A 13,861-nucleotide genomic window follows, 5' to 3' on the forward strand; every position below is an offset into this window, starting at 1 on the left:
CTCTAGCCCCCACCCCGTCGTTCGCTCGGCACTAACGTTTCGCCGGCGGAGGGACGTTAGGTTTTCAGCACCAGGAGGCCGTGGACCTTCTCTGGAGGCGTGCAGTGCACCCTCCAGAGGGCCAGAGCCGATTGCAACCTGCTCACCGCGACCCTCCCCCTCCTTCCCCAAATCGCCGCCCCAGGCTGTAATATTACAAGCAGCGTGCTCTGTACCCGTGCGGGAGTCCAGGAAGGCTGCGTGACCTTCCAGCGAACTCCACCGCGGCTGGGGGGATGGAGGCTGCCCCGGGGCCTGCAGGCTGTGTGTATCGATCCCCCAGCCTCAGCCTCAACACAAGTTCTCGCGGCACAATCCCCTCCCTCCCCTCTCTGCTTTCCCAGCCTCGCAGGCTTCTAACGCCTAGCTCGAGGCGCCCTCCCCTCTTTCCCGCAATAAAGTAAACCCGGTGGATATTCATCCCCCGCCCTCCCCCGCCTCCTTCCTCCCCCCCCCCCCCCTCAGCCTACTAACCCCGCGCACAGAGCTCGCCGCCGGCGGGCCCCTTCCACCCAGAGTATCATAATGCCCAACGCTCCTCTCCTCCCCCTCTCTTAATCAGAAACGTGCTCGCGAGCCCCCCTCCCTCCGCATGCATACATTAGGGTCTGCTTTGCATGCAGCGGCAGGCAGAGAACCGAGGAAGAAGGGGCGGGGGCGCTTTTGCCCGCCTCTTCCCTCCAGGCCCCGTTAGCCATCCAGCTTCAGCTTCGTTGTAACACCGCCTCGTTAGCGGAGCACGCCGTGGCCCCAGTGCCCGGGCTGGAGAAACACGACCCAACTCTGTGCAGAAGGGCACGAGAGCCAGGGGCTCCTGAGCCCCGAGTGCACGGTCGGGCGAGGCGGTGGCGGGAGACCTGCCACTCGGCGTGTGCATTCTGGAGAGAGAGAGGGAGAGAGAGGGGAGCTCCAGCATGAAAATGGGAGGGGCTCCTCTCCTCTCTCCCTCCCTCTCTCTCTCTCTCTCTCTCTTTTTTTTTTAAATTTTAAAGCGCGTTCATTGAGGGCCTGTCTGTTTTGCATAGAGTAAACTGGGCGACGCTTCCGTTTTTTTGCATCAGGTACAACAAGGGCTCTTTTATTCTAGAAGCGTTAAGTGAGGGCTATCCCATCTCGCATCCGCGCCTCGAGGCAGAGGAGGCTCCCTCGCCCCCCGGCCCGGCAGCCGCGCTAGACTGGAAGCCGCTCTCCCGGGCGGCTCGGTTCCCAGCGCGTCCCGGGAACGTGTGTAAGCGGCGGCGCGGCCCCGAGGCTGCGGGCGGCCGGCGCCCTCCGCCTCCGCCGTCCCCGAGGCCCTCGCCCCCTCCCCCCTCCCCGGAACCCGCGCGCCGCGTCGGGCTCCCGGGCTTCCTCCCCGCCCGCCGCCCCCCCCGCCAGGCCGCTCCCGGAGGGCGGGGCACGCACTTATCCAGGTTGCGGGGCGGGCGGGCGGGCGGGCGGCGGCGGCCCGGGGCTCGGCCTGGCGGAGCGGCGGCCCGGCGTCGGGAGCGCAGGCCCGGGCGCGCCATGCAGATTGCGGGGCGGGCGGGCGCGGCCCGGCGCTCTGCATAGCGGCGGGCGGGCGCAGGCGGGCGGGCGGCGCCGCGCGGCTCAGGCAGGTTCCGGGGCCCGCCGGCCCCCCCCCGCCTCCCCGCCCCCCTGTGTTGTCGCCTCTCCCTCTCGCTGCTTCACTTCACGGGGCGAACATGGCGCACAGCTGTCGGTGGCGCTTCCCCGCCCGGCCCGGGACCACCGGGGGCGGCGGCGGCGGGGGGCGCCGGGGCCTGGGGGGCGCCCCGCGGCAACGCGTCCCGGCCCTGCTGCTTCCCCCCGGGCCCCCGGTCGGCGGCGGCGGCCCCGGGGCGCCCCCCTCCCCCCCGGCCGTGGCGGCCGCGGCGGCGGCGGCGGCGGCGGGAAGCAGCGGGGCCGGGGTTCCAGGGGGAGCGGCCGCCGCCTCGGCAGCCTGCTCGTCGTCCGCCTCGTCTTCGTCTTCGTCATCGTCCTCAGCCTCCTCCGGGCCGGCCCTGCTCCGGGTGGGCCCGGGCTTCGACGCGGCGCTGCAGGTCTCGGCCGCCATCGGCACCAACCTGCGCCGGTTCCGGGCCGTGTTTGGGGAGAGCGGCGGGGGAGGCGGCAGCGGAGAGGTAAGGGGGCGAGGAACCCCCCGGCCCGGGGTCTCGACCCTCCGCGGACCCGCTCCCCTCCCCCATCCGGGATGGAGGAGCATCCCGACCCCCGGACCCTCCCGGGGTCCCCGACCCGGGGCAGACGGCCCGCCCATCTCGGGACCCCCCGTCCGGGGGTGCGGACCCCCGGGCGCCCCCAGCCCCCGGGGTCGGACCCATCTGGCCGCGGGCGTTTGCCCGCCGCCCCCCCCGCCCCCACCCCACCCCCCACCCCGCCCCGGTCCCTGCCCCTGCCCCTGGCCCTGCCCCTGCCCCTGCCCCAAATCCCTTGGCGCAGACCCCTCGCCGGGGTTTCCCATCCCGGGACTGAACCCCTCCTCCCTTTCACAGATTACCTCATCCGAGCAAGATTCCTCCCTCCCTCCCTCCTAGAGACCTGATCCCGCCACATCCCCGCCTCCCTCCCTGGGCAGATGTTGGGCTCTTGGGGCACTTCTCCTCCTGGGCATCCCTCGGGTGACGGCCTCGCGCGGGGCCGCGTTCTTCCCCCACCCCTGGGGGACCCATGTCCCTTCCAGCACCTTGCTTCCGAAAACCTGACGAACCCTCCTCGCCCCATCCCCGGGCCCGGTCCCTGCACTAGCAGCCACTCCCCCTTCCTTCACCTCCACCCTGCATCCTCCACCCCCACCCCCACCCCACGCAGATAGATCCTCCCTCCTCCCTCCCCTACCCCGCCAGGAAAAATCCACTTTCCTCTCCACCTTGCCTCCCTTCCCCTGCTCTCGCTCCGGAGATAACGGGGACCTCTTCCTACCGCCAGCAGGCTCTTTCCCCCATCTTAACCGAGCTACAGTTTCCAGCCTCCTGGGCGCAGGGACTCACTCTACCTTCACTCCACCCTCTCCCTCCCTTAGAATGAAGGCTTAGTGGCATCTCTGAGACGAGGATAGTCCACTGTCCCCCAGGCTCAGAGAGGAGCAGCTTTCCACCATTCCCCCTGGAGCGGAGGCTGACTTTCCCTCCAGCTCTGGGGAAGGGGGCCCCTGCGAGGGGAGGTGTTTGCGGGGGGACTTGGGCAGCATCCTCCCAGGGGAAGCAGCTGCTCTCCTACCCCACCCACTGAGCCTGAGAGCACGCAGTCTCCAGCCCTAGCTCCCTCCCGCCCGTCTCCTCTTCTCCGTCATCTCACTATTGATCCACCTTTTTCCTAGGCCAATCCTGGGGCTTGGAAGGGGTGCGGGAAGCAGGGTTGGGGTGAGGAGGGCTAGATGAGGGACAGTTTTACTTTATTATGCCGGTGGTGGCGGTTGCTTTGGGTTGTGAGGAAGAGGGGGGTATGAAGCAAAGTTATTCCTTAGGAGGAGGAGTTAGGGGTTATCTCTCTCTCTCTGATTCTTCTGGGGGGGGGGGATCCGAGGTGGATGAAGGGGACAAGAGCTTTGCTCCTTCCCCATTAGCACTGGGGCAGGAATGGGAGATGCCTCGAGGGGCGTTATTCAACCCCCTTCAGCGAAAAGAAAAGTTGCCCTGGGAAGGGAAGTTGAGTTCAGGTCCAGCCAGTGGCGTTGCGCATTTGTTTTCTATTGGATGCAGAAGGGGGAGTTTGAATTGTAGGGGAGGGGGGGGGAGACTGAGATGGGGGATGCTAGGAGGAGGAAGAGCAGCTGCTAGGGGCTGAAGCGAAGGGGGGGGGGCGGTGGTAGGGGGTTGCTGCTCTGGAGTGCTCTTGATTGAAACAGAAAGGGAAAGATAACAACCAGCCGTTTCCTGCGTGCTCTGCCGTTGGTCCCGGGCAAACCCCTTGTCCCCTATTGTGCCCTGCACCCCTCTAGATATACGGAAAGATCCTGGGAAGAAGGGGAGGGAGGAGGTCCCAGAGACCCTGGCCCCTCCTTTCAAGGAGCTGGCATTTTTTAGTTGTTAGTCTTCCTGCCTCCTTTTTAAAATCGTATCTAAGGCAGCCTGATCAGGAGACTGACAACAACCCGCCTTCTGACAGAGCAAGGAGGACATGATGGGGGCGTGTTCCTTGCTATGTAGCTAGCTAGCTGCAGCGGCCCTCTTCCCTGCCTCTCTCTGCTCTCTCTCCACCTCCTTTTCCCAGCCTTCAGAAGGCAGCTGCAGTCAGCAGGGTTGATTGAGACTATTTATTGGTTGCTGTAGATTATTATTTTTTTTTGAAAGGCCAATTCTGTATTTTTTAAGCTAACAACACAGATCCCATGTAGTTGGAGAACCAAAGGCCTCATACATGACAAAAAGACTGAACCGTTCAGGTTACTTGCATGGAGTTGGTGCTTAAATGTGAGTTGATTTTGCTTTTTTAAAAGATACAGCAGCAAAAAAAAAAAAAAAGACTTACTGACATTTCATTTACCTGCTTATTTTTGAAATTGAGACTTGCCTGGTTATATGTAGAATTTCAGCCCCATGTATATTTGAGTGTAATAAGAAAGTCTCTATTAGGAGAAGTTAGTCTATTTTAAGGGGGATCCTGAGAAGTATTTTCTTCTTGTTTTAGCATGCTTATGTATTTTGTATTGAGGGTCGAAGTGTTCACATTCCAAATGTTGTTATCACATATTCAAAAGCAAAGTTCTATGCTGACAGCTTCCAATCGTAGCTTTTCAAGAGACTGGTTAGAAAGAGAGTCACCTGGATTCAGGGACCTAATGTCTGGGCACCAGAATATTTTATCTGTTGGTCTTTGACAAATCACCTTTAAAGTTTTAATCAGGTGCTAACACTTCCTTAAAGCCTGTGAAGGAACTGCAGTTAACTTCAAATAAGATTATATTCCTATGTTGTTGTTGTTTTCTTTAAAACTTTGGCCTGAGCATACTTCACTCTGAGAAGAGTGGTTGACTCCTGACATTAAACTTCAGTATTTTTTCTGAATTGGGTTTGAATGAGCTGTTGTTCATTGGGTAAGCTTTTTCTGTGGTAGTTGGAGGCAATCTAGTATGGGCTGATGGTATGCGTTGATTAGTGCTAACCCATAGTATGGTTTAGGACTAAATCACTTAGTAAGTAGTGATTAGATCCTTTGACCTGGTAGTTCTCAGTGTAGAAACCAAGCATTTTGTTACAGAGTCTCACAAATCAATGATAAGGTTCCCAAAGGGAAGTTCAGGGTTCCCCTGGGCAGACACACTTAGAGAATTCTAAAGATTATTTCTCAGAATTCACTCACAGAGCTGTATCAAGTCTTGTCAGAATTCATTAAGAAATGTTTTTGTGACCTAAAATGAGTCTACCCTCTTTAAATTCTGGTGTGCTCTAAGTGAATAATGACTGTAACTTGTCTATAACAAAATGTAAGTTAATACTTACAGAACTAGTAGGTTCAGGTGATTGAAAGGTAATAGAACTTTCAGATCACTTACCTGTTTAAACTCCTTCAGTCACAGGAGACTTGTCCTTCACTGACACAGGTCCCTAACTTCCCTTGTTATGAACATCTCTGGGTAACAACTACATATAAGAGTTCTTCATGACCAAATTCTATTAGCATGGGATTCTTTTACAAAATATGTAGGTGTTGCTGGTCTCCTCTGTTTGGGCTTTTTGACAATCAGGAAGTAGAATTTAAGTTTTAACTTATTTTACTGAGCAAAGTACGAAATCACAGAGGTGTGCTTCTTCATCTCCCCTTTTCCCTCCATAAGTGTCCACTTTTCTGAGGATTGTCTCCAGTACTGTTAATGCCACTATACTTTGCCATCTAAATAAACACAGTACAGCATCCTGCCTGTTGATGAGAATTTGAGCTGTTTTTAATACAAACTCCAGAAGTGTAAATGTTTATATATCAGCAACTAGCCTTTGTTTATTAATTTCATAGTCTACTTACCTTCCTTACTACCTCATAAAATGTTGAATTCAAAATTTCCACCTTGATCACAGCATGACACATTTCAAAGAGACATAAATCGAAACTGAATGACAACAGTGGTCTATATTTGCTTTCATTTGAAATGGCAGTTTAGTTGAGGTAGACTGAGGCACACTCTTGGTTGGGCCTAAAAAAGGTGGTTTTCCTGTAGGCAGAAGGTAGTTAGAGAGTACCTGTGATTTTTGTTTTTGTTTTGTTCTGGGTGTTCACTGGACATATGTACCAAGAGGGGGAGTTGTTTTGTCATGGCCTTCATAGCTAATCCTGAGCTTGGCAGAAGGAAAAGGAAGCAAGAGAACACAAGTGGAATAGAAGAAGCCTCAGAGTGGAAATCAGTGGACACGGGCTCTTCTTGTGCTCATCTCTCTCTGACCAGTTATGGGACCTTAGGCAATTCACTTTTAACCTTGAGTATCTGATCCATAAAATGAAACACTTGGGCTAAGTGTTAGCTCATGAACTTTTTCTGCGCCAGTATTCTGATTGTTCTCTATCATATACTTTTTTTTTGGTCAGGGCAGAACTTTTTATTCTGAGTTTATTTAAAATAGAGTCAGAGTCGGTGAGCCTCTTTGGTGATTTTTAACATTAGTTTGTACATTTGCCCGTTTAAGCAGTGCTACTTTGGGGAAGAGAAATTTCACCTTAGTACAACTTTAACTGTATGGACACAGTATAAGGACTTAACTATATGGAAAAAGTTCTTTGCTGAAGTTGACTAATTTATAAAAGAAAAATGAAGATCAGATTTTATTTATTTTTTAAATATTTTATTTATTCATGAGAGACACAGGGAGAGAGAGGCAGAAACAGAGGCAGAGACAGAGGCAGGCTGTCTGATCCCAGCCTGATCCCCGTGCCGGGATCACGCCCTGAGCCAAAGGCAGGCGCTCAACCCCTGAGCCACCCAGGTGTCCCGAAGATCAGATTTTTAAATACAAATCATTATCTTGTGTTGCGAGGCCCTCTTGGTTGACTAAGTTTGTTTCATGTTTTCCATGTTATGGATTCCTGACCGCAAAAGGGAAGTTTTTTTTCGGCCTAGGTTGTTGTATTCCTTTAGGTGTGTGAGTGTTTAAATGAAAAAAATTCTGTGCACCAATGAATTGATAAATTAAAAGTGACAGTACCTGTGTTGCTGGGAGCAGCTCCTAAAAGGCTGTGAGATGTAGGACTCTGGTTTATACTGAGCATCAGAAATGTAGTCTTCAGAATTTTTCTTTATTCTCACTGAAAACCATATGACATGTCCCCATCGTTTCTTTCCATTTGATTATCTTAAGGCATAGTGCTCCTCTGGGAAACCATCATTCACAAAGTAGTGATTTGCCTTGTGATTGGAAGTTGAGAAGAGAAAATAATCCCATCTTGACTTCATTTCCATATCTTTGCCCACCTTGAAGCTGTCCGCAGAGCATCTTCAGATTCAGACTCCATACCCATTGCCTTCCTTGCCCTGTAGCTAGAGGAGGTGGTGACAGTGCTTTGCTTGCTCTGAGGCATAACACACTGCAGTGTGCCTCTCTCTCTCTCTCTCTCTCTCTCTCTCTCTCTGGGAGACTCACTGTTTTAATTGTAGGTCTCCTAATTAAGATCTCTTTGTGCCTGCCCACATTCCACTAGTGTTGGCACAGGACTTCAGTTTCCTTCTAGCACTTAACTTAAGGCCTTTGGTAGGGCCTTTTGTGAATATCTTGTCTTTCTATTCTTCCTCTGCCAAGGTGGAGAGCCCAGTGGCATAGACCTTTGAGAAAAGGGGGAGCTGTGTGACTGTCACTACTTCGGGAGGCATTTATTCCATGATTGCTGGGATGGGTACTTGCGTTGTTTGCATATGTTATTTTCAGGGATTATTAAGGAAGGTTAAATTACTAATGAGCCTGACATAACATACCTGTACTTTTTAATCAGATTTTTAACCCTGTGGGCACTAGCAAAAAAGAGAAAGCCTAAAGAGCTCACTGTTTTTTTTTTTTTTTTAAATTTTATTTATTTATTTATTTATTTATTTATTTATTTATTTATTTATTTATTTATTTATTTATTTATTTATGATAGTCACACACAGAGAGAGAGAGAGAGGCAGAGACATAGGCAGAGGGAGAGGCAGGCTCCATGCACTGGGAGCCTGACGTGGGATTTGATCCCGGGTCTCCAGGATCGCGCCCTGGGCCAAAGGCAGGCGCCAAACCGCTGCGCCACCCAGGGATCCCCTAAAGAGCTCACTGTTAAGAAGAATTTGTTCAGGTTTTACCTAGATTGGTTTAAAGCTTGAGAAATACAGTTTTATCATGGAGTAAATCACAGATTCGTGATTTTTGTAGACTGGTAGGTTGTGAAGATAAATGAAATTATTGATTGCTCCTGAATTGTATCAGATTTTAAAACATAGACTGAATGAACATTAGCTTTGAGATTTGAGTGAACCTTTTTCATTAGAAAAGACTTCGAGAGGTTCTAGAAATTGTTGAGTTAATTCAGAATATATATATATATATATATATATATATATATTAAAGATTTAAAAAAAAATTATTCATGAGGGACACAGAGAAAGAGAGAGGCAGATACACAGGCAGAGAGAGAAGCAGGCTCTTTGCAGGGACCCTCATATGGGACTCCATCCTGGGACTCCAGGATCATGCCCTGGGCTGAATGCAGGCGCTCAACCTCTGAGCCACCCAGGCTCCCAGTTGAGAATACTCTTGTAGGCTCCAGTATTTCTTGAGAAGTTTAGAGATTGGCTAGGCTTCTAGAGTAGTTTCAGAAGAAGGCAAAATAATTGGAAAATATCATTTCACTTTAGTTTCCATTATACTAGTGCTCAAAACGCAGGCTATCCTTTAATGGATCTAATTGTGGCATGCTAGAGGAAATGCAGTCTTTATTAGGAAAAAGGAATCTTAAATCCTTCACCTGGGCCCAGATGGTTTCATTGATCACATTAGTATGAGGCAGGCAGACAAAGGGCTACTTTTTTGTTGTTGTCATTTCATTGGTTGTGAAGAAGGCCTGAAAGAAGGAAGTACAGGATTTTTATGGCATGCATTAAATAAAGATAGAGGCCCGCACTCTTATACCTGAGTGGGTGGTTTTATGGCCTAATTCTCTAATTGCTGGCATTTATGACGGTGTGGATGCTACTGGCCCTGTGGCTGAGGTAGATTATGTTGGGAACAGGGAGAGAAAAGGGGTCCTTTTGTTGGCCTTCTCATTTTCCCCATCAATGAGATCTCTGAGAAAGCCCTGAGGAAATGCACGGACACTTGAACTGAGGGAATGACATCCCATAAAATGGTTCTTTATGTTTTTAAAAAGGACGAGCTGCTTTTCTTGACCTATCCAAAGAAATCCATACCACCGCTGTTAAATATTTCAATGAGCTTTGTACCTTGTCAGGTTACACACCAGGGGAAGCCAACCCATGAGGCTGTAGCCACTGCCAGGCGCTTGCTTTTTAAAGACTAAGGCACTTGTGAGACAAATTTTGTCGTGTGATGTATAGCTGTTGGTGGTGATTCAAGTCTCCTTGTAGGATTAGCACAAAACTTCTTAGACGCCAAACTTGGCTTCACTTTTTAGATGTTGGACATATTTAATGAGCATTAGTTTTAAAGAAATAAAGATAGAATGTAAGAGTTAGTTGGCAGTTTTCTGGCTCTGAAAATTCCCCTTCCTTTGAAATGAGTAGTTGTTTTTCTATTTGACAAATAGGCTGAAGGGATTTCCCCAGAAAACTTACCTTTAATTATCACTGCAGCAAACGCCTTGTGTCCTACCAGTGGAATGGATCTCTTCCATTGGCATTTATCTCCAGAGTTGGAATTTCTTTCACATATTTGATCTCTTTTCTTGCCTTTGTGTTGTTGTGTTTGGTTGGAATGCTTGAGTGTAGATGTTTTGATGTCTTTCAGCAGCCAGAGCTATGAACCTCTCTACATTGGAACTGTTTTAGTGAGATCCATCCCTTATGATCTGTGCTTTGCTGAAGCATCATTGTTTCATTCTCCTTTTACAGCATCAAAGTAACTGTGGCTTTCTGTCTTGAATTAGGAGAGTAATATTACTTGTGAGGTGTGTTGTTGGAGAACATTTTTTTTCAGCAAGCTCTCCTTTGTACTATCTTGGTTCTGAAAACTGGGGAGAAGTTAATCATAAATATCTCTACAATAAATAGCTACACCCAGAGGAACAAATATTTACACATGTCTGTATTCAACTTCTGTCCATCCATGAGCATTGACTAATTTTTAGATCAAACGCAAACATACAACATTGTTCCTAGATTATTGCCTTTAATTGTGAGTAGTAAAACCATGTGGATAACATCTCTTTAAGCTTAGTTAATGAGAAAATCCTTTTGTAATCTCTCTGGCTAGGATTTTTTATTTGTGCATATATAAATATCTTTATAAAGGATGGTGAGAATCTTATTATCTAATCTGTAATAGTATGAGATAGTATAGCACAGTAATTAAGAGCTTTTAAAACCATAGGCTCGGATTTAGACTGCCTGGGTTCAAATCTTTGCTCCCCCATTTATTAGCTGAATGACCTTGGAAAAGTTTCTTAACCTCTCCATGCTTCAGTTTCTTCATTTGTAAATTAGCAGTAATCAAGCTTTGTAAAATTATTGTGAGGCTTAATTGAAATTATGCATGCAAAGTACTTAGCAATTTGCCTGGTACATAAGAATCCCTAATTATTATTAGGACTCAGAGTGTGAAAGGCCATGAGGGCTATAATCTCGTATTTTTTTTTCCATCAAGATAACTGGGTTTTATTACTCTGATGTATGCACATCTATGTGTACACATATATACCTATCTGAGAGCTATAATCTTGACTTTAGAAGGTTCTTGACTGGGGTGTTGGGTGTCAAGTTCATTAGTAAGCTAGGCATAACCAAATTGTATGGCCAGCCACGCATCTCAGCAACAGTGGGTACCATTGGTGTCCAATGAGAACATAATTAGAGATAAGGCCAAAAAGGGAGGAAAGAAGACAGTAAATAGGTAGGACACCGAGGCATTGGATGTCTCCATGAGTTAGTTGCATAGTTACTAGGCCAAGGCAACTATGTTGGGGTTGCTACTTTTGATCTTCATACCTTTTTATGTATGAGTATGAGTACTTGGGGATCCTCTGCAATGATTCTGAGGCCCTTCAGGGTCCTCTGCTCATTCACCTATACTAGTTGACATTTGCTCTCAAGTGTCAGCGTGGGGAGAGTTAAGTGTTGGTCTACAGAGAGCGAAGCAATTAATAATTTAATTATAGAGGAAATGCTAAGTTGTAGGTTACAGTTCCTGGAGGTTGGAACCTAGCTTGAGAAATAAAGAACCACAAGTAGAATAGTCATAAACAGATTAAAGTTTAAGAATAACCAGTAGAGGGTAGTACGCTTAAGGAGGAAACATTCAGTTTTGCTTTATCTCTCTTTAAAAAAAAAGTTTGCTAAAATATCGAATACACCCACCATTTATAGATGAAGAAACTGAGGCACAGGCATGCTAGGTAGTTTTCCTGAAGTCACATGGTGAGTAAATGGCAGAACTAGAATTCACATTCAAACCTTTATTCAGGGTTTGGAAAGCTCATTCAGACTCTGGCACTATCTTCCCCTCTTTTCTCTCCACACCCCCTCCATTCATTTTGTGAGGCTTGTCCGTGATACTGTTGCAGGGTTTAACCCATCCCTCCTGTTCTGTTTTTACCATCGTACTTGAAATTTCCATTACCTTTGCATGGATTGTTACCATAATCTCTTAACTGGTCTTCCTGCCTTCCTTTTCACATATACAGTGTTGCCAGTGGTTTTCTTAAATATAGATCTGATTATGTCACTTTATTCCTAAAACCCTTTGCCTCCTCACTGAATATAAAATAAGATTTAAAATCCTCAGCCCTTCATAATCTAGCTGGCCTACATTTCTACATTTTGAACATTATCTCCTGAACGCACATTCTCCCTTAATATGCTTCAGCCATGTTGGACCACCAGTGTATTAGATGTTCTCCATAGTCTGTGTGTATTTGCCTTTATGCCTCTCCTCTGCCTCAGAGTCTTTCCCTTCTTGCCCTACCTCTGGCTCATTCATCTTTCATGGCTCAGCTCCGATCCCCAGATCCCACCTCTTGCAAGAAGCTTTTACAGATACCACTACTAGTGGAAACTCAACTCTCCTTTCTCGTTTTCTTACTGTACATAATACCTACCCTAAAAGGATTTACTCCAGGTTACCTTGTGGTGTAAATACTTTAAAAAAAAAATCATTTTACAAAAAATGTTTATTTTTAGAGAAAGAGAGCACATACGAGCAGGAAGAGGCAGAGGGAGAGCAAGAATCCCAAGCAGGCTCCATCCATGCCCAGCCTGGAGCCCCACACGGAGCTCCATCTCACAACCCTGAGATCATGACCTGAACTGAGATGGAGAGTGAGATGCTTAACTGACTCAGCCACCCCAGAGCCCTGGGTGTAAATACTTTTGATTATGTCTGTCTTCCCCCCATTAGACTGTGATTTCCTTAAGACTTGGACCATTTCTAAGTCACCATTTGTGTTTTATATTACTTATAGTAGTGACTTTCCATATAAGAAGGTGATGAGTGAATGTCTGTTGAATTGAAAATTTGATACACATACAACTTTTAGGAATATTTGCAAGGACAGCATTACAGAAGCTATTATGTTGTATAAGACTTAATAGCAGGTTAACTGAGTGATTTTTTTTTAAAAAACGGTTAAACTGAGGTGTCTGGGTTAAGCACCCAACTCTTGATTTCGGCTCAGGTCCTGATCTCAGGGTCGAGAGATTGAGTCCCCCGTTGGCTCCCCACTGGGCATGGAGCCTGCTTGGGATTTTCTTCTCCCTTTCCCTCTGTCCCACAGCCCCCATCTTTAAAAAAAAAAGAAAAAGAAAAAACTAAATCAGGTGTGGCAGAGCCATCAGAGGACATTTCTGTAACAGTACTGAGTGGGTGTTACAAGTGGTGTTGAGGGGTCATGACAGGTTACCATCATCTTTTAATATAGATAACGCCAACATTGACCATCCCCTTACTTGAGTGTTGTTTCCATTTCTAGGTTCCTCAACTTAAAGGGGATGAGGAGACGTTGGAGGCGGTTCTGAGGAGACTCAAAAGATGATTATATGATTGGAAGTCAGTCCTGTGAGGAAAGGTTGGGAGAATGAAAGGTTAAGAGGCAACTTAACTCTTCCAAAGACCTGAAAGGGTCTATTACTAGGAATGGTAACCAGCTCCTTTCCAGCTGCGCGGTTCCAAGAGTAAGAGAAAATAGGTCTACACTGAAGCAATGGGTAGTTATGTAAAGAACTTGTTACTTTTGAAAAAGTTACCAGAAGCACGTTATCATCTTTTCTGGAGGTGAAATTTTAAAGTATGGTCCTGCCAATATATATTAAAAAATGACCTCTCAAACTGCCCTCTCATTCTGGGAATCAAAAAGTGTATTTTCATTCAGATCCTAGAGGGTGTGGGTCATGTTTTATAATTTCTTAATATACCGCAGGGGTCCTGGGGCCCTGCTGGCTCCCTAAGTATTTGACTTGAATTGTCAGTTTGTGGCAATAATTAACTTTCAGTAATAAGCTCCAGAGAAATGTCTTTATGAAGCGATATTATCGTGGTTTTATAGGAGAATAAAAATGTAGTAAATGGAGCTAAGAGAGAAATCTCAACATCAAGAGGAACCAGGGAAAACAGTAGGTGTGGTCTCACTGTAGGAAACAAACAAGTGTTTGTAGCTTTTATGTTCATTTTCAGTTGCAAAGAGATGTGCTGCAGAATAGCCC

General features: G+C 47.7%; 1 protein-coding gene across 4 annotated transcripts in view; it reads left to right on the forward strand.

The window, feature by feature from the left end:
* The first annotated feature begins 1,721 nt into the window (after positions 1 to 1,721).
* Positions 1,722 to 13,861, forward strand: part of KMT2A (lysine methyltransferase 2A) — an 88,510-nt gene continuing 76,370 nt past the window's right edge. For 2 of the 4 annotated variants that reach the window (XM_055305379.1, XM_055305380.1), the window contains exons 1-2: positions 1,722 to 2,162; positions 4,353 to 4,451. In XM_055305379.1, coding sequence (XP_055161354.1) covers positions 1,725 to 2,162; positions 4,353 to 4,451 — 537 coding nt within the window. In that variant the 5' untranslated portion in view covers positions 1,722 to 1,724. The remainder of the gene's footprint in view (positions 2,163 to 4,352; positions 4,452 to 13,861) is intronic. The other 2 variants (XM_055305381.1, XM_055305382.1) reach the window with 1 other exon arrangement.

Source organism: Nyctereutes procyonoides, unplaced genomic scaffold, assembly GCF_905146905.1.
Source record: "Nyctereutes procyonoides isolate TBG_1078 unplaced genomic scaffold, NYPRO_anot_genome, whole genome shotgun sequence".
Taxonomy (NCBI): Eukaryota; Metazoa; Chordata; class Mammalia; order Carnivora; family Canidae; genus Nyctereutes; species Nyctereutes procyonoides.